Source organism: Monopterus albus, unplaced genomic scaffold, assembly GCF_001952655.1.
Source record: "Monopterus albus unplaced genomic scaffold, M_albus_1.0 scaffold96.1, whole genome shotgun sequence".
Classification (NCBI taxonomy): Eukaryota; Metazoa; Chordata; class Actinopteri; order Synbranchiformes; family Synbranchidae; genus Monopterus; species Monopterus albus.
The window spans coordinates 1152251-1170910 of NW_018127976.1; the positions used below are offsets into that span (position 1 = coordinate 1152251).

Consider the following 18660-nt stretch of genomic DNA (forward strand, 5'->3'; position numbering starts at 1 on the left):
GCTGGAGGTCTCAAAGCGGGTGTAGAAGGTGTTGAGGTCATCCGGCAGGCTGTCTGTGGAGCTGATGATGCTGGTGGTGGTCCTGTAGTCTGTGATGTGCTGCAGGCCTTGCCACAGCCGTCCGGAGGCTGCAGTAGAATAGAAGCCATTCAGCTTTTCTCTGTACTTGGCCACTGTATTGCTATACAATACAACATTACTATGTGGCCGTCCCTGGTAGGCTCTCGCCACTGCGGCCTGGGTTCGAATCAGGGTTGTGTCAGGAAGGGCATCCAGCATAAAACACGTGCCAAATGTCAAAATGTGAGTCATCAGTGTGACGATTCGCTGTGGCGACCCCTAAAAAACGGGAAAAGCCAAAAGTGACTTTCTATACAATATTGCTGTAAAGGGTGAATGAGGCTCAAACATAAAATGCTACAACTCTTCAGTTTTCACTCCTGCATCTCATTCTGATACAGCGAGTTCACTGGTCTATGTGAGGGAAGCGTTGTTGGGGGGGGGGCATGTATTTGAATATTCATAGATCCTGTAATGGGTGAGGCCTATTATAGATACACTTTTTTTGAGGAAAAATGTTTGACTATATATTGTTCATAGAGTTCTTTATGCAAATAGAAATATTAAAATGTCTCTGGAGTGTAACTTTAAATGAATCTGTGATTTTGTAAAAATTGTGCCACCAAACATCCATGGAGCAGCAGCATGAGCTCTGATTGGCCAGATTTCTGGCAACATATTGCAGCAGGCCACCGAGGTCTCCAGAAGTTGCTTTATTGGTTGGACTTGCTGCTTACATATCTACAAAAAAGTGTCATATTTAAATGAAAGTAGTCATGAAACTGAAAAATAAGAGAGAAGGGACTTGTCTCACAAAATAATTAACCTTCAGATTTTGGGGGTAATACTCTGCCAGAATTGTTCTTCCAAATGAAGCCAAATGGAAATGTTGTTAGTGAGAGCAGTGAGACTAAAAACGGTACAGGCTAGAGAACCAAAACATTGAGCTGAAAGACCCTTTCCAAAGACCGAAATGTTGTTTAGTGCAAAAATCAAAACAACTTTTTTGTTTTAGTTTTTGGGGTTTTTTTGGTCAAATTACTGTTTCCAAAGTTTACAGTGTGCTACATTACATAACAGACTTAATTCCACTGGATCCAAATGTTATGTTTGTCAGTGCTCATCAGTACATTCTATAGCAGAGCCAATGTCCGTACTCCTGAATCTTCACATGGTACCAGTGCAACTTTAAGTTCATGAAATTTTGGCAGAATAGGTTCATTCCTCTCAACTGATGCAATATAAATTTTCCACCTAAATCATTTATTCATGTATGTACAAAACTAACAAGAGCAATGTAATAAAATAATTTCACCAAATGAAGTCATGCTAATGACTTGACAAACGTGAAGGTTGGGTCCAAGCTACCAGAGCTTTCGTGATTCTAAAACTGACACAATCCCTATAGCCATCTTAAGACTTCAGGATACTGGTGGTGCTCAGACACTGCTCCAACAGGAAGATGTCATGGTTCTGTTAGCAGCGAGAGCTCAGAAGAGCTACTCAGCAGTTTTCATTCACAGATAATGACTAGAGAAAAGCTATAATTCTAGTTGCTGACTGCAAACATCTGTGGGTATCTTATATTCATTTAAACAGTAGATTTTAAATTTTGACTCGAAATATGCTGATAATTCTTTTTCCCTATGCCCCATTATTCCTTACTGCGTTTCATATTTACTTCAGACATTCTTCTTAATATATTAACATTCATTCCTGTGTGTGACAGTGGCATTTCAAAAGTGACAAAACCCTAAATTAAAACAAATAAAATCATCATAATACTGTTTAAAATGTCCTAAATGATCACTGTGTCTTCCATATGCAGTGTGATCAGGTAAAAACCAAATCCAGACAAACACCAGGAACAGAGGCTGATTATCTCTCTGGACTCTCCACCAGGGGACAGTACAGATGACTCTGGAGGAGATGGAGGTGGTGGTGGTGATGATGATAATGTGTTGTTTATAGGTTGCTGAACAGTTCGTTCCTCTTGCTCCAGTCCATTGGCGGGGCCTTCTTTGCGGCTCGTTTCTGATGGGCTCTTTCTCTGGCCTGGGCCAGCGACATGCCCAGACCAAGGCTATCCTCCGCTGGAGATGGTGCCAGGGCCCTCTCTCCCTGGACACACGCACACACACACACACACACACACACACACACACACACGTTCACAGATTGTGAATTATTATGGCCCTGATGCAGAATTTCAGTTATTAAAATTACATTTTTGGCGGGAAGCAGTGTCACTGCACTGACAGTGTATTTACCTCAATAATCTGTCAACAACATTTAATTTCCTCAAGTCAAACCTATTTTAATTTGAATTTTATGACACTTCCCACACAGATGAGAGCATATTTTCCCTGTATACATATTTTTCCACTGTTAAGAGCACCAATAGTTGTGAACACTCCTGCTTAAATTCTTGTTCTTCATCTCAACTTGATTTTCAACATCTCATACTACAGACTAAATAGAAAACAGAAGGCACTCTACATACGATGACCCAGGTGACACTGGGGTTGTTTGGAATACCTGGAGGAAACTGAATGGTCATACCTCTTGTGGTAGACTCAGCTTAATGCAATTCAAAGACACAAAAACTGCACCCACAACCTCAGGCACAGCAGAGCGGACAGTATCATCACACTCAGAACAAGATTTTAAAACAGCTTTTTCCCTGCAGCAGTAAGACTGATACAAAAACAAAATGTGAAAAACCTGTGCAATAACCCCTTATTACCCTACTTAGTAGAATCAAAGATCAAAGATTTTTTATTAGCAATTCACTATATGTGCAGGACATACAGAAAAATCGAAATACCGTTTCTCTCTCACCTAATGTTGAATGCCCATACCATTTAAGAAACTAAAATAGAATAAAATTAGAATAAACACAGAATAAATAGAATATGAAAACTGAATTAAAGTCATTAGGATAAAACTAAATGGTACAACATAATAGGCCATGAAGAAAATCAAAGCCATGTGCAAACAGTGACAGTAGTGCAAATATTACCAAGAAGATTGTCAGGTGGTTAGCATCACCAGGGGCGTTGGTGATGAGATGCATAATAGCATATGAGATGCACATGGACAGTAATGCAAATGACCAACAGTGTTGACGTTAAAAAACAGCAGCAGATTTTCATATAATATAAAAAAAGGGGGAATGTACTGAGTTTGTGCAAACAGCAGAGGTAGTCTTTTTTATGTTCTGTGATGGATTACAGTCCAGGGGCAGGGGGGATAGATAATGGACAGCGTTCTGTCAGGGCCACTCGGCGGCCGCTGCCTCTCCTCCGCCTTTCTCTCCTCTGGTTTAAGAGGGTTCACAGTTGTTTTATGATCACCACCTGGCTGAAGAGGCCAGGGAATTTGGGGTCACTGGGACACTAGGGGTAAGAAACAGAGATTAGATCTGAGGCCAGGAAGAGAAAAGACAACTTTAAAAGACAGGGCCATATACAGACACACAGGCAAGATAGTTTAGTAGCCAAATGGAAAGCCATGTTTTATAGAGTGTAGTTACTTAGTTGGAAACAAAGAGGTGAGTGTAGGAATTTTAGACAGAGTGGGATTTCCTCTCTCTATAGGAAGCTGCCTTTCCCATTGGAGCAGGAAGGATGCAGAAGGGGGACGGATGGATACATGGACCAATAGAACAGCACGAGAGGACCGGACCAGTTTACAAGGGCACATTTGAAATTGTATAAAAACAACTGAATGGAGGAGGACAGCGTTCCTTCTCCTCCTGAAGACAGGTTGAACGGTTTTGCTGTTGAGGTCAGGGCTTCAGATAGAGATGGAACCCAGAGCTCTGTAAATTGCTTTATTCGATGGTCTGTTTAGTTATGATAATAAATGTTTGAAAATTGATATTTGATTCCGATTATTCTTCATGAAGAACACGCTACAAATGCTACGCTGACAGACACTGTGCGTTTTGGCTTGACTCTACCACACTACCTACGAGCTACGCTAATTTACACTACACTACATATTATACATATCCACGTACCGTACCTTCCCATGTTATGTTCTTTTGATACTTTGTGTTCTCTTTCTTTACCTGCTACCATCATGTTTTTCCCCCCTAGCACCTGGGTCTGCACACTTGAGTCCAACCTCAGTCCTCCCTCACCCTCCTGGTGAGGGGGGCTACCCTAACACGTTCAGCATCCTCACGGCCTGGTGGATAAAGCTGTTTGTAAGTCTGGTGGAGTAGGCCTGAAGACTTTGATACCTTCTCCCTGAAGGCAGGAGTCTGAAGTGGAAGTCTGAGGGGTGGGAGGTGTCATCAGCAATGCTGATGGCTCTGCGGGTGAGGCGGGTGTTAAAAATGTCCATAAGGGAAACCTTTAAATCTGCGTGAAGTCCACAGCTGTGATGAGGAATCTGTCTGGGTGTGCCATCTGTTGTTCACTGATGGCCTGGTAGAGTTCATTTAGTGAACTCACTCCTATTGCTGGTGTTAGCAGTGGGAGGCATGTGCACTACAGTCAACAGAATTCAAGTTCAAAGTGTTTATTAGGGGTGCACTGAACTTTCAGCCACCGAAAATTTTCGGCCGATAAGGCCATTTTTATTTCGGGCCGGAATAAAAAAAACATGCCGAAAATGCCCCGCCCCGCCCATTCTCACGCAGCACAGGTTAGGTTTCACTCACGCTGGAGCTGTTATATCACGCATCTCCCCATCAACGACAAAGCATGTCAGCGGTATAGAAGCATTTTGAAGTTTCAGGTGTTAGGTATTTTTAGTCAGATAGATATTGGATAGATACTTTATGTATTAGAAATGTTTAGTGGAGATAGGATGTATAGTTAGACTGTTAAATGCTTAGGTCTGCTTATGAGTTTCTACAGGGTACTTCTGGTCAAGGATACCAGAGAGAAGAGTTGATGACTGTCAGTAGACAGGGTGTTTAATATTATTATTACGACGTGTATAACTGTAGCCTTAGCCATAATATGTTTTTATGTTTAAGACACGACATGTACTAGAGGTCGTGAGAATGTTTTTAGTTACACACCACTTAACCAACAGACATACACATTCACATGTTGATTTGCTTCATGTTTTGACTACTGCTAGGGCCAGCTGCAAAGCTGGTAACAGAGACGTCTCGGTTGACGTTTCTGTGTAGTATGGGGCTAGCCCAACCGAGGTGATAACTTACATCTGCCTGCGTGCATGTTGGAGGTGCAAGATACTTGAGCGTGTAATGTTAATTTTACCTGTGATCCTTTGAATAAATCAGCACTGTTTTGAAGTTACTTGGACTGCCTCGTCTCTCAGAGTTAGCAATGGTAAGACGAACCATATCTTACACAGGTGAGGACACCAAAGTTGCAATATGCAACATTTGTTCTGCGAAAGTATCAAGAGGAGGTACGGTGCCAAAGAACTTTTCGACAACAGGTTTGATACACCACCTGAAAACATGACATCCAATTGAATATGAGGAGTACCGCAATACAACATTGGTTAAAAGTGCCCCAACTATATCATAAATACCCTCGGTCGCCACATTCTTTGAAAAGACTAAGAAATTTGCAGATGATAGTCCCAAAGCATGTGGCATTACTGAGAAAGTAATGGAATTCATTGCCTTAGATGACCAGCCATTTTCTGTCGTGGAGGACATTGTACTTCGTAGGCTCATACAACATATTGAGCTGCGTTATACACTGCCAAGCAGATGCTATTTTGCAGAAACATATCTACCTGAAATCATATATACATACATACACAATTATAGAGTAAGCGTGTTTTAAAAATTTGAAGTTTTTCAAAGAAGCCATTTTCGGTTTCTTTTCAGTTTTCGGCCAAGTGCATCCTAAATTTTTGGTTTTGGCCCAGAATTTTCATTTTGGTGCATCACTAGTGTTTATTTGTCATATGCACAGTTAGGAAACGTGTTTCCCTATATAATGAAATTCTTACTTTGCTGTCCACATGAATGCCACAAAATACAAATGAAATACAGTGAGGAACAGAAGTATTTGAACACCCTGCGATTTTGCAAGTTCTCCCACTTAGAAATCATGGAGGGGTCTGAAATTCACATTGTAGGTGCATTCCCACTCTGAAAGACAGAATTAAAAAAAAATTTCAGGAAATCACATTGTATGATTTTTAAAGAATTTATTTGTCTTGCACTGCTGAACATAAGTATTTGAACACCTGAGAAACAGCAAGAATTCTGGCTCCACAAGGACTCGGTTGGCTCAGAGGCATGTTAGCGCATCTAGCTGTCATTTAGCCCTGTCTCCGTAAAAATGAAAAACACAGTACTCCCTCACATCACGCCGTGCAGATCTCAGGCACTGTATGTGGTCTATTTTGTTGTCCAGTGAGCGTACATTGGCCATAATGAGGGATGGTATCGCAGGTCTGTGTGGGCTAGCTGCTAGCCTAGCCTGGATGCCTCCACGTTTGCCCTGGTTCTGCTTTCGCTCACACCGCTTCCAATGCCTCTTCTCAGGGGCTGATGTAGCCGGCGTGTCCAGTGATTTAGGAATTTGGCAGAAAAGCCCCAGACCTTGAAGTTCCTCTGCAACTTCCTGGTCCAAGTTGAAATGTTTTGACTTATATCCAATGTTTTGACCTATATCCATAAGATAGTGGTGACTGTATCTTGAGCGCAGTGTAGACCTTGAACTACGCGCAGCAGAACATAAACACAACAAATATGGACACACACTAGAAGACACATTTTTAGGCACACAACTTGGAGAGAGAGAGGCCGCCATCTTAAGTATACCATATACAATTCCACTAGGTGCAATACCATGTGCAATATTTGAAACTCCCCATTTTCCTGTATCCACAATTTTATCAACTATTTTGTATTCTTGCACTGCATGAAAAGAACTGTATCCAGACAAACATGGGTATGGGAAATCCCCGCTAAACTTCAAGTTTGCCAGATGTATGAGGCAGAGTGCTTGATTTTCGTGAAACAACCAGATACTTCATGTATGTGGATGTATACGGGAATCGGTGAAAGTTTCCTCACAGCAAGCAGTGAGGAGTGATGGCTGTGAGGTGTAAAGGCCTTTCATATGTTAATGACTAGTAGATAGAGGTGCTGTATTTGTTATCATAGTGGGGTGGGGGGGGATTAGCCATGGTGTGCCTTCTAAAGGACAGCAGATATTTTATTATTGTACATAAAAACTGGATAAAACACCCTGTCTGTACAAATGTGTTTACTACATACGTTTATTATAAATATTGTTTAATTTGTATATTATTCAAAATAACTTAAATTCAATAGACATACCTTTTTTAATATGTGAAAATTACTTTTTATGTGTCTGACTCATGGATTATAGTAGTCAAGAGGAATGCAAACGTTTCAGAATATCATTAAAAAAGGTTTATTTTGAAGGTTTACGTTTAGAGATAATGACAAAAAAAATACAAAAATGCACAATAACAGTATAAACAAACAAGCTTTTGTAATTACATTGGCCTAAATCTCAACCACTGTGCATAGTAGTATTACGACTGAGACCTTCTTCGTAGTTTGACTTAACTGCACAGTTGAAGTACTGATTACACATCTGCCTGCAATACGCTCCGCAGGGAGAAATGCTACAGCAGCATCGGTCTGCACTGCAAAATTGCACAGTGTAAAATAAGCGGTGTGAGAGTGCCTTGACTCTTTCAGAGTTAATACAACAACAACTGTAGTAAAAAACCTCCCAGTGTTGGTGAAAATTTGCGTAGTCAAAAGAGGCAGAGTCGGTTTCACTCTATGGACAGCCCCTCCCAGTCTCCGCCTCATTCGCCCATGGAACTGAGAAATTTTCAGTAGTGAGGACGCCATATTCCACACATGGAGCAACAGCAGTAAGTTTTTATTTACTCACCTACAAACCAGTAATGTTGCAATTCAACAGACACAGCATTTTAAAATAATGTAATATCACCATATACTCTGGCTGTCTTTGTTTCTTAAATATCGAGTTTCAAACTGAAGGCTAGCAAGCAATCTGGCTAATGTGTTTGCGCGGGTTACTGCCATTACTTTAGGAGATGTATTGCTGGTGTAATAATGTAACGTGAGTAACGCAAGTTAACGCTACCTAATTCGTAATTGAGCCAGTCAACTGATTTTTTTTTATAGTGCAAGGCGAAGTCTGGATAGGCCTGTGCACCACCATGCCGGTGGTGAGGCATGCTACTGAGTTAAGGTTATATTAATATAATGAGAAAAACAGTGAGAATTAAGAGGAAACTGTTATGGGAAATGTGTATTGTTTACTTAACCCTTTCATGCATAGTGGTCACTACAGTGGACAGCTATTTAAAAGCTGTTTTCTTGTATGTGCATGGGTTCTGATTGAGTAGTTGCATATCATCCACTTCAGTGGATGCTAGCGTGTTATTCCATACACTGCCACCCACTGGTCAGCCTTTGTAAGTGCAAAACAAAGTCTTAAAACCAATATGGCCGACGGAAAGCCAGAAAGGCTGATTAGCTTAGGAATATCTTGCCAATCCTTCTATAGGAAGAGACCCTTGGAGGCAAAAAAAATATGATAACATCAAGTAACATCTAAAGAAATATACTATTGTTAAATTTTCGAAGTATACCCTGACACTGTAGGGAGATAAGATTTTTATAAGGTGCTTTAAATTCTTATGTGTGTACTGCTTAAAATATATTAGTAGGTTGCTTGACAACCTCATTTTATATAATTTGGTAGTGTTTAAGACCATTTGATAAGCTAGTATATCAAATTCAATGAAAATGATGAATGTATATTCATTATAATGTGAAAGACATGATCCTTTTGTGCCCATAGCATTTGCAAAGTTTGGTGTCCCAGCTGTAACAGAAGGCGTGAAAGTCTTTTACTTTGACAGTTCAGGGACTGAATTGGATAATGATGTTTTTGAAGAAATAGTAAATCATCCCTCAACTGGGGTACTAACCATCAAGTATGAAACAGGTTTGTTACACAAAAAAATTCTAATCTGTAATTTGAAGTATATGTTGTTTGTACTGAAGCTTAATATAGTCTATGAAGTGGGTTTTTGAGAGGACCCTGTACAATGATGTTTCTTCTTCCTGTTTTTTATGCTTAGAAACAGCCTCTACACAAGCCTCTCCTCAGCAGGCCCAGCTGTCATCGTCACTTGATTCGTATGACTCTCCAAGTTTTTTAAAATTGTTTTTAGCCCTTGTGAAGTTGCTGTAGTTTTCAGATTAATTTGAAATCGAAGTTAACGTTATTTTTATTCTCAATCTTGCAGTACATCACCACCCCGACAGGTGAAAGAAATGTATGCCAGAGGAATTCCCCTATCTCAGTGACCCGTACTCTAAAAACGGCTATGTGAGTTGCACAAAGTGGTGGTCAAGCCAAAATCATATTGAAACATTTTTAATTCTGCCAGTCCAATCCCTGTAAAAGCATATCGTTTGTAAGCCATAAAGCATGTTTTTCTTGTTCTTTCGCCCTCCAAGGAGCATTTCTACGACGGTGAGAGTGGCACTGGGTACTTGGCCTGGAGGATTAAAACTATCCAGAGATGCACTGCAAAACACAGGCAGTCATCATTTGGAGGTAAATACCTGTCCAATAACCAAGTCACAAGTCACTAAGCAATGAGGTCTTGGGTTGGGCTAAATAAAAAGTGTGACCAATCAAATAATATCAACAGGAAAGTGACTGGGTAATGTCCCAATAGATGTCAGGGTTTTGGAAGTGTTTTTAAAAAAAAAAAACAAACAACCAATCAATGTTGAGATAAAGCACTAATGGGGACAGCAGAGTTGTGCAAAGGTGTAAAATGCAAATGGTCCTTGAGGTCTGAATTTCTCCTGACAAATTCCTTGACTATTCATGGCAACAAATGGCTGTACCATGGGAGTATACATCCACAAGATACATCCGAATTGGTATCTTTCTGGAAGTATCCTAGCTTGGTGGAATTTGATGTATACGGTCAGTGGTACTTGTAGATACTTCCGAAAATCAGTGGTGTATATGGGAGTTTCCTAGTACAGATACACCTCTTTTCATGCAGTGTTGAGTATTGTTGTTTTTGTATTTTGTATTCTTCGGTAATCTTGTATTTAGACTAGGTGTTCATTCTTTTGGCTTTAAACTCTTTACTTGACTCCAGGAGAGCCCTGCACAAGAATTCCTATATGCCTAGACTGTCTGTTTAAGCATAAATGGCAAATAAAAATCTTGAATCTTGAATCAAAGACCAGCCATGTCAACTATCATTATAGAGTACCACTGCATTTGCATCAGTTGTGGTATGAAGAGTAATTATGAGGTGAAAATCAGTATGTAAACTGTTAATATTTGGTGTACCTCTAAGTTTGATCAATAAGAACTTGTTGCCACAGTGCTTTCATGATGGAAACATGCTTGTTAATGTTACCTCTGGAGGTGGGGAGCTGGTGGTCACTGCTGGCAGGGAGGAGCTGGAGGATGATGAGCTCACAGATGCCTTTGGCTTCATCCTTGCTGGTGCCTGCCAAATAGACAGCATCACAATGTTCACACTGAAGGACATTAAAGAGTCAGTTCACCCAAGTCACAGCACAACAGCCAGTATTGTCCACACTATGAACCCTTCTCATGGGCAAAAGCTCCACTGAAAACTGGACAGTGTGTTCTTTTGGTTCAATTCAATTTTATTTGTATAGTGCCAAATCACAACAAAAGTCATCTCAAGACACTTTACAAAGTAAGGTCTAGACCTTACTATTATTATTGAGGAAAACCCCAACAAAATTCTGCAGTTTTGTTTTTCATTGCTTTGAGCACTACATACTGTATTGTTTTCACCTGGAATGTATTAAAACTGCAGGGGCAGTTACAGATGCAGCCATCTTAAATTGCTGGCTGGACCACAGATGAGCCATCCCCAATCCATGACGGCCCCTGCTCTCATCGTGTATCCAATGCGAACAGTGTCCGTGTCTTTCACAATAATAACTACTATTTCATTATGCGTACATGCTACCACCTTATACGCCTTTTGAGACATTGTGCTACTGGCAGTTATTGCATTATATCTACATTTTTTCATTGTTAAATTGAGGTTATCAACTCTGCGCTATAAAAAGACACAGTTGCTCTCAGGCTTTGTTACTCTTTTATGTGCTCCCGAATAGAACCTCTGACTTTTTACACATTTCAGGGCCAGTCTTGGCCAAAAGGACACCCTCGGCCTTCTAAAAAGTCTGGCAAGCTCTGATAAATTTTGTAGTGAATGTGTTTGGTTATTAGATTATATTCTGATGCAACATAATAATTCCTGAATGAATGAAGAATTTTCCTACACTACAGCAGCAGAAAAAGGCAAAGAAAGGAGTATGCTGGAAGCACAGTATTCTATAGTATTTGCCTTCACATCAGCGGTTTGAGTTCGGTTTTGAATTCTTCTCCAATGTTTAATCTGAAGCTGCTTTTAAGTTTTGCTTTCTCTGAACCATGTGCTGTGAGTCAACACATAACCAGAATAAAACTTGTTAAATCCTGTCTTTGAGCAGTGCGTCCACAGCTCATTCAGTTCAGCAGCCTCTTGCTCATCAGCGAGCTAGTTTTTGTCACTTGCAGCAGCAGTGGTCATGGTATTGTGTTTGAGATAAATGTAGAGTAGATTAGTTTAGACCAGGGGTGGGCAAACGTTTTGGCTCAGGGGCCACATTGACTTTTAAAATTTGACAGACTGGGGTTAGTTTTGTTGTGGCAATTCTCAGAACAGATCTGAGGTGTTCACAACTCAGCTGGGATCTGTGGGGTGCTTTGTTGGTGTTCATCACACTAAAAGTCTGTTCACACACATAGGTAGAGCCAAACAACACCAGCATCCTCTGTGCCATCTTCTGGATGTTTGGAAATTTGACTGCACTTAATGAAGCATAAAACTCATCCAGTTTAAGAGAGCTGAACTTCTTCAAGAAACTTAATAAACTGACGATGCTGAAGTCCCCTTGCTCGAATAAAGTTACAACTGTCTTCACTACGTGGTCAAGCTGCAATACGGATTTACACAGTGCTTCCTGGTGGATTATGCAGTGTAGGAAAATTACCTCCTGCTTAGGGTTGTCTTCTTTCACCCTCTCTTGGTTTCTTTTGAACAGCCCGACATTTTTTCCAGTCAGATTTGTCAATTAATCTGTGGTAACGTTGGCAAGCGTATTCCAAGGTAGCTTGTGCCTCTCGATGACCCCCAACACTCTGTCATACAAGTCCTTTCCCCGCGTTTTCCCCTTTAGGGATTCCATGGCCAAAAACTCCTATATTATCTCAAAACTGTTATTAATCCCTCTGATAAAAATTAAAAGCTGAGCGGTGTCCTTTGTCACTACTGTCGTCCAGTGCCAAGGAATATAATGTAAATGACTCTGCTTTTTTGTTTAGCTTGCTAGCTAAGTCTTTGTCAATTAGCTCAACATGGCGAGTCACTGTCCTGCGTGATAAGCTAATTTTTTCAAATTTGTTCTTGCTCTTAGGACACAAGATACCTGCTGTCTCTACCATGCACTCTTTGAGAAACTCCCCTTCGGAGAAAGGCTTGCTGGTCTTCGCTAATTTGAATGCCAGCAAATAACCTGCCTTTGTGCTTGATTCTTGGATGGCAGTTTGTCGGATAAAGGTGTTTTGCTGAGTCTGCAAACTAGCTGCCAGCCTCTGAGCAGTAGCCATCCGTTCTTGCGTTGACTGGTTGTTAGCATAATTAGCATGCTTGGTACAAAAAAGTGACGGCTGATGTTGTATTTTTTTTGTCGACTTTTCTTTTCTTTGGCCCACTCATTGTTGCAGCTGGGTTCAGAGCAGTAGCTGAGTAATAACTGAGAGTAGACCTGGCTCCGCAAAATCAAGTTAATGTATCACCGTGCCTAATGCGCCACCTGGTGGAACACCAGGCATTACAGGACATGGTCAAATGAATGCAGTCATAATTATATGATTTGATTTGGGCAATCCTGTACCAATCTTCGGCGGGCCGGATTAAAAGAACCAACAGGCCGGATGTGGCCCGCGGGCCGTAGTTTGCCGACCCCTGGTTTAGACCTTAGTTCTGGATACACTCCTTGAATATCTTCTGTATTTTCATCACTTCAAGTTTTTCTGCTTTTGTTCCTCCACAGGTTTACAGTGGGTACGGAAAGTATTCAGACCCCCTTAAATTTTTCACTCTTTGTTATATTGCAGCCATATGCTAAAATCATTTAAGTTCCTTTTTTTCTCATTAATGTACACACAGCACCCCATATTGACAGAAAAACACAGAATTTTTGACATTATTGCAGATTTATTAAAAAAGAAAAACTGAAATATCACATGGTCATAAGTATTCAGACCCTTTGCTGTGACACTCATATATTTAACTTAGGTGCTGTCCATTTCTTCTGATCATCCCTGAGATGGTTCTACACTTTCATTTGAGTCCAGCTCTGTTTGATTATACTATACTATACTATCCACCTTCCAACAATACAATGACCCTAAGCACTCAGCTAAAATAACGAAGGAGTGGCTTCACAACAACTCTGTGACTGTTCTTGAATGCCCCAGCCAGAGCCCTGACTTAAACCCAATTGAGCATCTCTGGAGAGACCTGAAAATGGCTGTCCACCAACGTTTAAATACTGAGCAAAGGGTCTGAATACTTATGACCATGTGATATTTCAGTTTTTCTTTTTTAATAAATCTGCAAAAATGTCAAAAATTGAACTTAAATGATTTTAGCATATGGCTGCATTATAACGAGTGAAACATTTAAGGGGGTCTGAATACTTTCCGTACCCACTGTATCTACTTGATCTGTGCAGCACAGCTTTATTGTGTGTCTGTGTGCATGTGGCGGTGTGAGTTTGTTAGATTACATGACTAAGTCAAAGTCAAAGTGTTTATTTGTTATATGCACAGTTAGGAAACCTGTTTCCCTGTACAATGAAATGCTTACTTTGCCGTCCACATGAATGCCACAAAAATACAAATGAAATATAATGTAGATAAACAAGCAACACAAAATCTAAGGCACTTTTAAGCAGCAAATGCAGCAATATAATAAAAATATATAAGAATATAATAGAGAATGTATGCTACATGGGAGCAGCATGTGCAGCAGTGAACAGTTGATGTGCAATTATGCATGTGCAAACTGACAATGTAAACAGTACATGTATTTACTGGTAATATACTCCTCAGCTGTTTAGCTGTTCTGCAGAGAGCGCAGTGGAGTCCTGGACTCCTGTTCTTAATCCACTCTGACTTTGTTGATCCTCCCCTTTTTTTTTTTTTATGTGGCCTTTTGAAGTATGTAGCCGGGCCGTTTGGATGAGCAACCATTAGTCTGCTGCTCTACTCATTATGGTAAAGTGTCAACACTTCAGTGTGGCATTCTGTGCCCGTGAATGATTCTCGATCTAATGTAAGTGGAAACATTAAGTGCCACAATCGTAATCTAAATTTACCATGGAATATAATGAAATACCTTATGCAATTGACATTTTTGAGACAGCAGGGATTCTTCACACACTAAATACATTGTGAAGTAAACAGCTGTGGTGTTTATAAAGCCTGATTCCCAGTTTGGCTTTAATACTGGGATAAGTTGTTGTCTATTTTTGGTGAAGAGCCAGGTTAATAATTACATATGTAAAAAGAAATGATAACACTAAATCTATTTATTAATTGGCACCGTCACTTCCCGTTAGGAAGAAAAATGCCGGACGTAAGGCTCTTGTTTGCGGCATGTGTATCCATTCTCATCCGCTAGGAAACATGATAGAAGCAATGCTGTAAGTTCTTATATATGTCAGTTGACATAGTATAGTCAACATTTGCTATGATTGTGTTAAAAAGAGTTTGATGCAATGTTGAGGAAGTTTATTTACAGTTGTGCATAAGCTAGTTGATACTATGCATTTGAATGTATGTATGTGTGTTGAAGTGTACCACCATTTATAGTATAAGTATTGGTTAAATAAGCATAACTGACACAATGTTTATTGTATTGTTTATTTGCAGTTTTTACCGTGATGTTATATGAAGAATGGACAGTAAATGTTTTGATCTTGCTACGACCCTCTTCACTGACTGCAGTTTAACTCGGTGTTAAGTCAGAGTATCAACACGCTGCACAAGAACACTAAAACTATCATCTCCTTCGTCTTGTCCATGTTGAGGCTGAGATTATTGTCCTTGCACCATGACACCAGACCAGCCACCTCCATCCTGTAAGCTGCTTCGTCCCCGCCAGTGATGTGACCTATCACTGCGGTGTCGTCCGCAAACTTCAGAATGATGATGTCTTTGTGGGAGGCGACACAGTCGTGGGTGAACAGGGTGTACAGGATGGGACAGAGGACACATCCCTGTGGGGTGCCAGTGTTTGTAACAATGCTGGCTGAAATCCTATTGCCAATCCTGACAGTCTGGGGCCTACCAGTCAGAAAGTCCTGATGTAGGAGTCTCCATTTTCCAGATGAGAAAGGGAATAGTGGAGGGCAGCCACAATGGCGTCTGAGGTGGCACACTGCAGGGGGTCCGGTATACTGCTCTGGATGTGGGCTAGCATCACTCTCTCAAAACACTTCATAATGATTGGGGTGAGTGCCACTGGCCTGTAGTCATTCAGGCAGGTGACCGGGCTCTTCTTGGGAAGGGACAGGATGGTTGTCATCTTAAAGCAGGTGGGAACAATGCTTTGGCTGAGGAAGAGGTTGAAGATGGTGGTGAGAACATCATCCTGGCCTGGTGAGAGAGTTAGTGGAGGGGAGGTGGGGGCTTGGGTGGTCTTGGTGTGTGTGTGTGTCTCCTCTCTGTGTTGTGGCTGGAGGTCTCAAAGCGAGTGTAGAAGGTGTTGAGATCATCCTGCAGGCTGTCTGTGGAGCTGATGATGCTGGTGGTGGTCCTGTAGTCTGTGATGTGCTGCAGGCCTTGCCACATAGTCAGCAGTAGAATAGAAGCCATTCAGCTTCTCTCTGTACTGCCTCTTGGCTGCTGTGATGGCTTTCCTCAGTCTGTACTTTGCAGCTTTGTACTCCGTCTCATCACCTGATCTGAATGCATGAGAGCGAGCATGCAGCATGTGGCGTACCTGACTGTTTATCCAGGTGGGCACAATGTTTATCCTTGTATGGTGGGCACAATGTCGTTGATACAGGTACTAATGTACCTGGTCACATACTCAGCATAATCCTGTACGCTGACAGAAAGTCCTCTGAGGTGGCTGCAGCTTTAAACACATCCCAGTCTGTGTGGACGAAACAGTCCTGCAGGGTGCCTTCAGCCTCTGGGGTCCAGAGTTTAATTTGTTTGGTGACAGGGTTTGTTTGTTTCAGTCCTTGTCTGTAAGCTGGATACAGGAACAAAGAATTGTGGTCCGAGTGTCCAAGGTGGGGGTGGGGTGTGGCCCTGTATGCACCACATATGTTACTGTAAACATGATCCAGAGTGTTCTTGCCCCGGGTGGGAATGTTCACATGTTGGTAATATTTGGGGAGTACAATCCATAAGTTGCACTGGTTAAAGTTGCCTGCAGCTATAAATACAGCATCGTGGTGTGCTGTCTCTAGGCGTTGATGACATCATAGAGTGAGAGCTGCAGAGGGATTAGCTGTTGGGCTAACACACTCTCTTGCTAGATAGTAGGGCCGGGATTTCAGCAATAAAAACTCTGCGTCTGGCAAAATGCTTATAAACAGTCCATACATCTCCACACCATGAGTTATTGATAAACACACACACACACCACCTCCTTTTACCTTCCCCGAAGCAGCAGTGCGATCACCTCGATGTACAGAGTGTGTTTGTAGCTGAATCGTGGAGTCTGGAACTCTGTCAGAAAGCCAAGTCTCGGTGAGAATTAGAGCGCAGCATTCTCTGATTTCCCGTTATGCTGTAATCTTAGCCCTTCGCTCATCCAGTTTGTTTTCCAGAGACTGTACATTAGCTAGGAAGAGGCTGGGTAATGGCGGTCGGGTAGCGTGAGCTTTTAGCCTAGCATGGAGTCCCCCTCGCCTGCCCCGCTTGCGTCTCCGTCTCCGGGTCACTCTCCTGATTTCAGCCTGCTCGCTTGTGCCTGGTGCTCCGGGGGCTCCCTGAGGGTGGTTGTCCTCGTCTTTGTTATTGTTGTTGTTGGAGCGGACAATGAGTTGTAGCTCCGGTGGTATGAAACCAGTAAATTCCCAGTGGCTTTGTGAGTTGGCGATATCCAGCAATGCCTGTCTGTTGTATGTTAGCAGTGCATAACATTTGTGCACTGCAGAAAAAGTTAAAAACACACAAAAAAGAATAAAATGAAGAAAAAGCCGGCATTCAAGAGTGTGTCGTGCAAACACGGCCACCTCGGTAGGCGCCATGTTTGTTTTTCCAGCTTGTTTGTTTTACTAGCTCATTATGTATCAGTTTTTACTTCAAGAAGCAGGTACTGCCCCTGACTTAAATGGTAGTAAGAGCAGAGGTCCCAGTCCACTGGTTTTCACCCTGAGAATTCACTGGAGCTCCCATGCACCGACCCCAGTACAATCATGAGCAGGCTGCAATAAAATGTTCCCATGGCTCATGAGAAGGCAGTATTCAGTAGCAGACATGGATGAGTCTGTCAGAGTTTTTGAACAAAATAAAACAAAACAAATAACACACAAAAAGGGGCTCTTTATTATTTATTCATCCTCATCATGTCTGTTTAATTTTGATGTGTGATGCCTTAAAAACAGAGTACTGGAGTGTTTATTTCACCCAGTGTTGCCATGATTTACAGTAACTTCAAAGAAGTCTTGGAACAAGGTAATGCACAATAGCCTACAGTATATGATGCAATAGAAATGACTTTGCTGTAATTTAGCAAAGGTGAATTGCCCTAATGTGTGACATTTTTTGTAATTCTAGAATGTACTGCGATGTGAAGCCAGTTCATTAAACCCACACGCAGTAGGCGACCATTCCAAAAACCCCAGGATGTGTCCTAGTGAGACCAAAAGAGAAAATGCAGATATAAGCTTTCCCCTAACCTGACTGTTGTTACATTAATATAAGAGGTGTAGTACTATTTGATTAAGTCCAGGAGTGCACCCGCGATGAGCATGCATGCATTTATGTTCTTGAAGCCCATAGTTGAAAAGGAAATTATAGAGATAGTGAATAAATGTGGTAACAAAACATCTAGTGATAGTGATGGTATCACCATGACAACTGTTAAATGGGTAATTGAGGAGATATGCAAACCATTAACCCATATTTTTAACATGTCATTTCAACTTGGGCATTTCCCTAACAATATGAAAATTGCAAAGGTTATTCCATTGTATAAATCTGGTGATAAGCACAACTTCACAAATTATAGGCCGGTTTCTCTGTTGTCACAATTTTCAAAAATTCTGGAAAAACTCTCTAATAACAGATTAGATATATTTATTGATAAACATAAAATCCTCTCTGATTGTCAGTATGGTTTTAGGTCGAACTGGTCGACATCTTTGGCCATTACCGACCTGATGGAGGACATTACAAGTGCCATGGATGAGAAGAAATACACGATAGGAATATTTATTGACCTAAAAAAGGCATTTGACACAATCAATCATGAATTATTAATGTG

General features: G+C 41.2%; 1 protein-coding gene and 1 long non-coding RNA gene across 2 annotated transcripts in view; one reads left to right on the forward strand and one right to left on the reverse strand.

Moving 5' to 3' along the window:
• Positions 1-341: 341 nt before the first annotated feature.
• The window catches only part of nherf1a (NHERF family PDZ scaffold protein 1a), an 87096-nt gene continuing 68777 nt past the window's right edge, over positions 342-18660 (reverse strand). Inside the window, exons 5-6 of the mRNA XM_020608926.1 lie at positions 10480-10572; positions 342-2181 (exon numbers count right to left, since the gene is read on the reverse strand). Of these exons, the coding sequence (XP_020464582.1) occupies positions 2026-2181; positions 10480-10572 (249 nt within the window). The 3' untranslated portion in view covers positions 342-2025. The remainder of the gene's footprint in view (positions 2182-10479; positions 10573-18660) is intronic.
• LOC109965173 (uncharacterized) lies at positions 8976-9614 on the forward strand. Its single transcript, XR_002275603.1, has 4 exons — positions 8976-9032; positions 9169-9226; positions 9337-9419; positions 9551-9614. It is a non-coding gene; the product is annotated as an uncharacterized LOC109965173 (long non-coding RNA).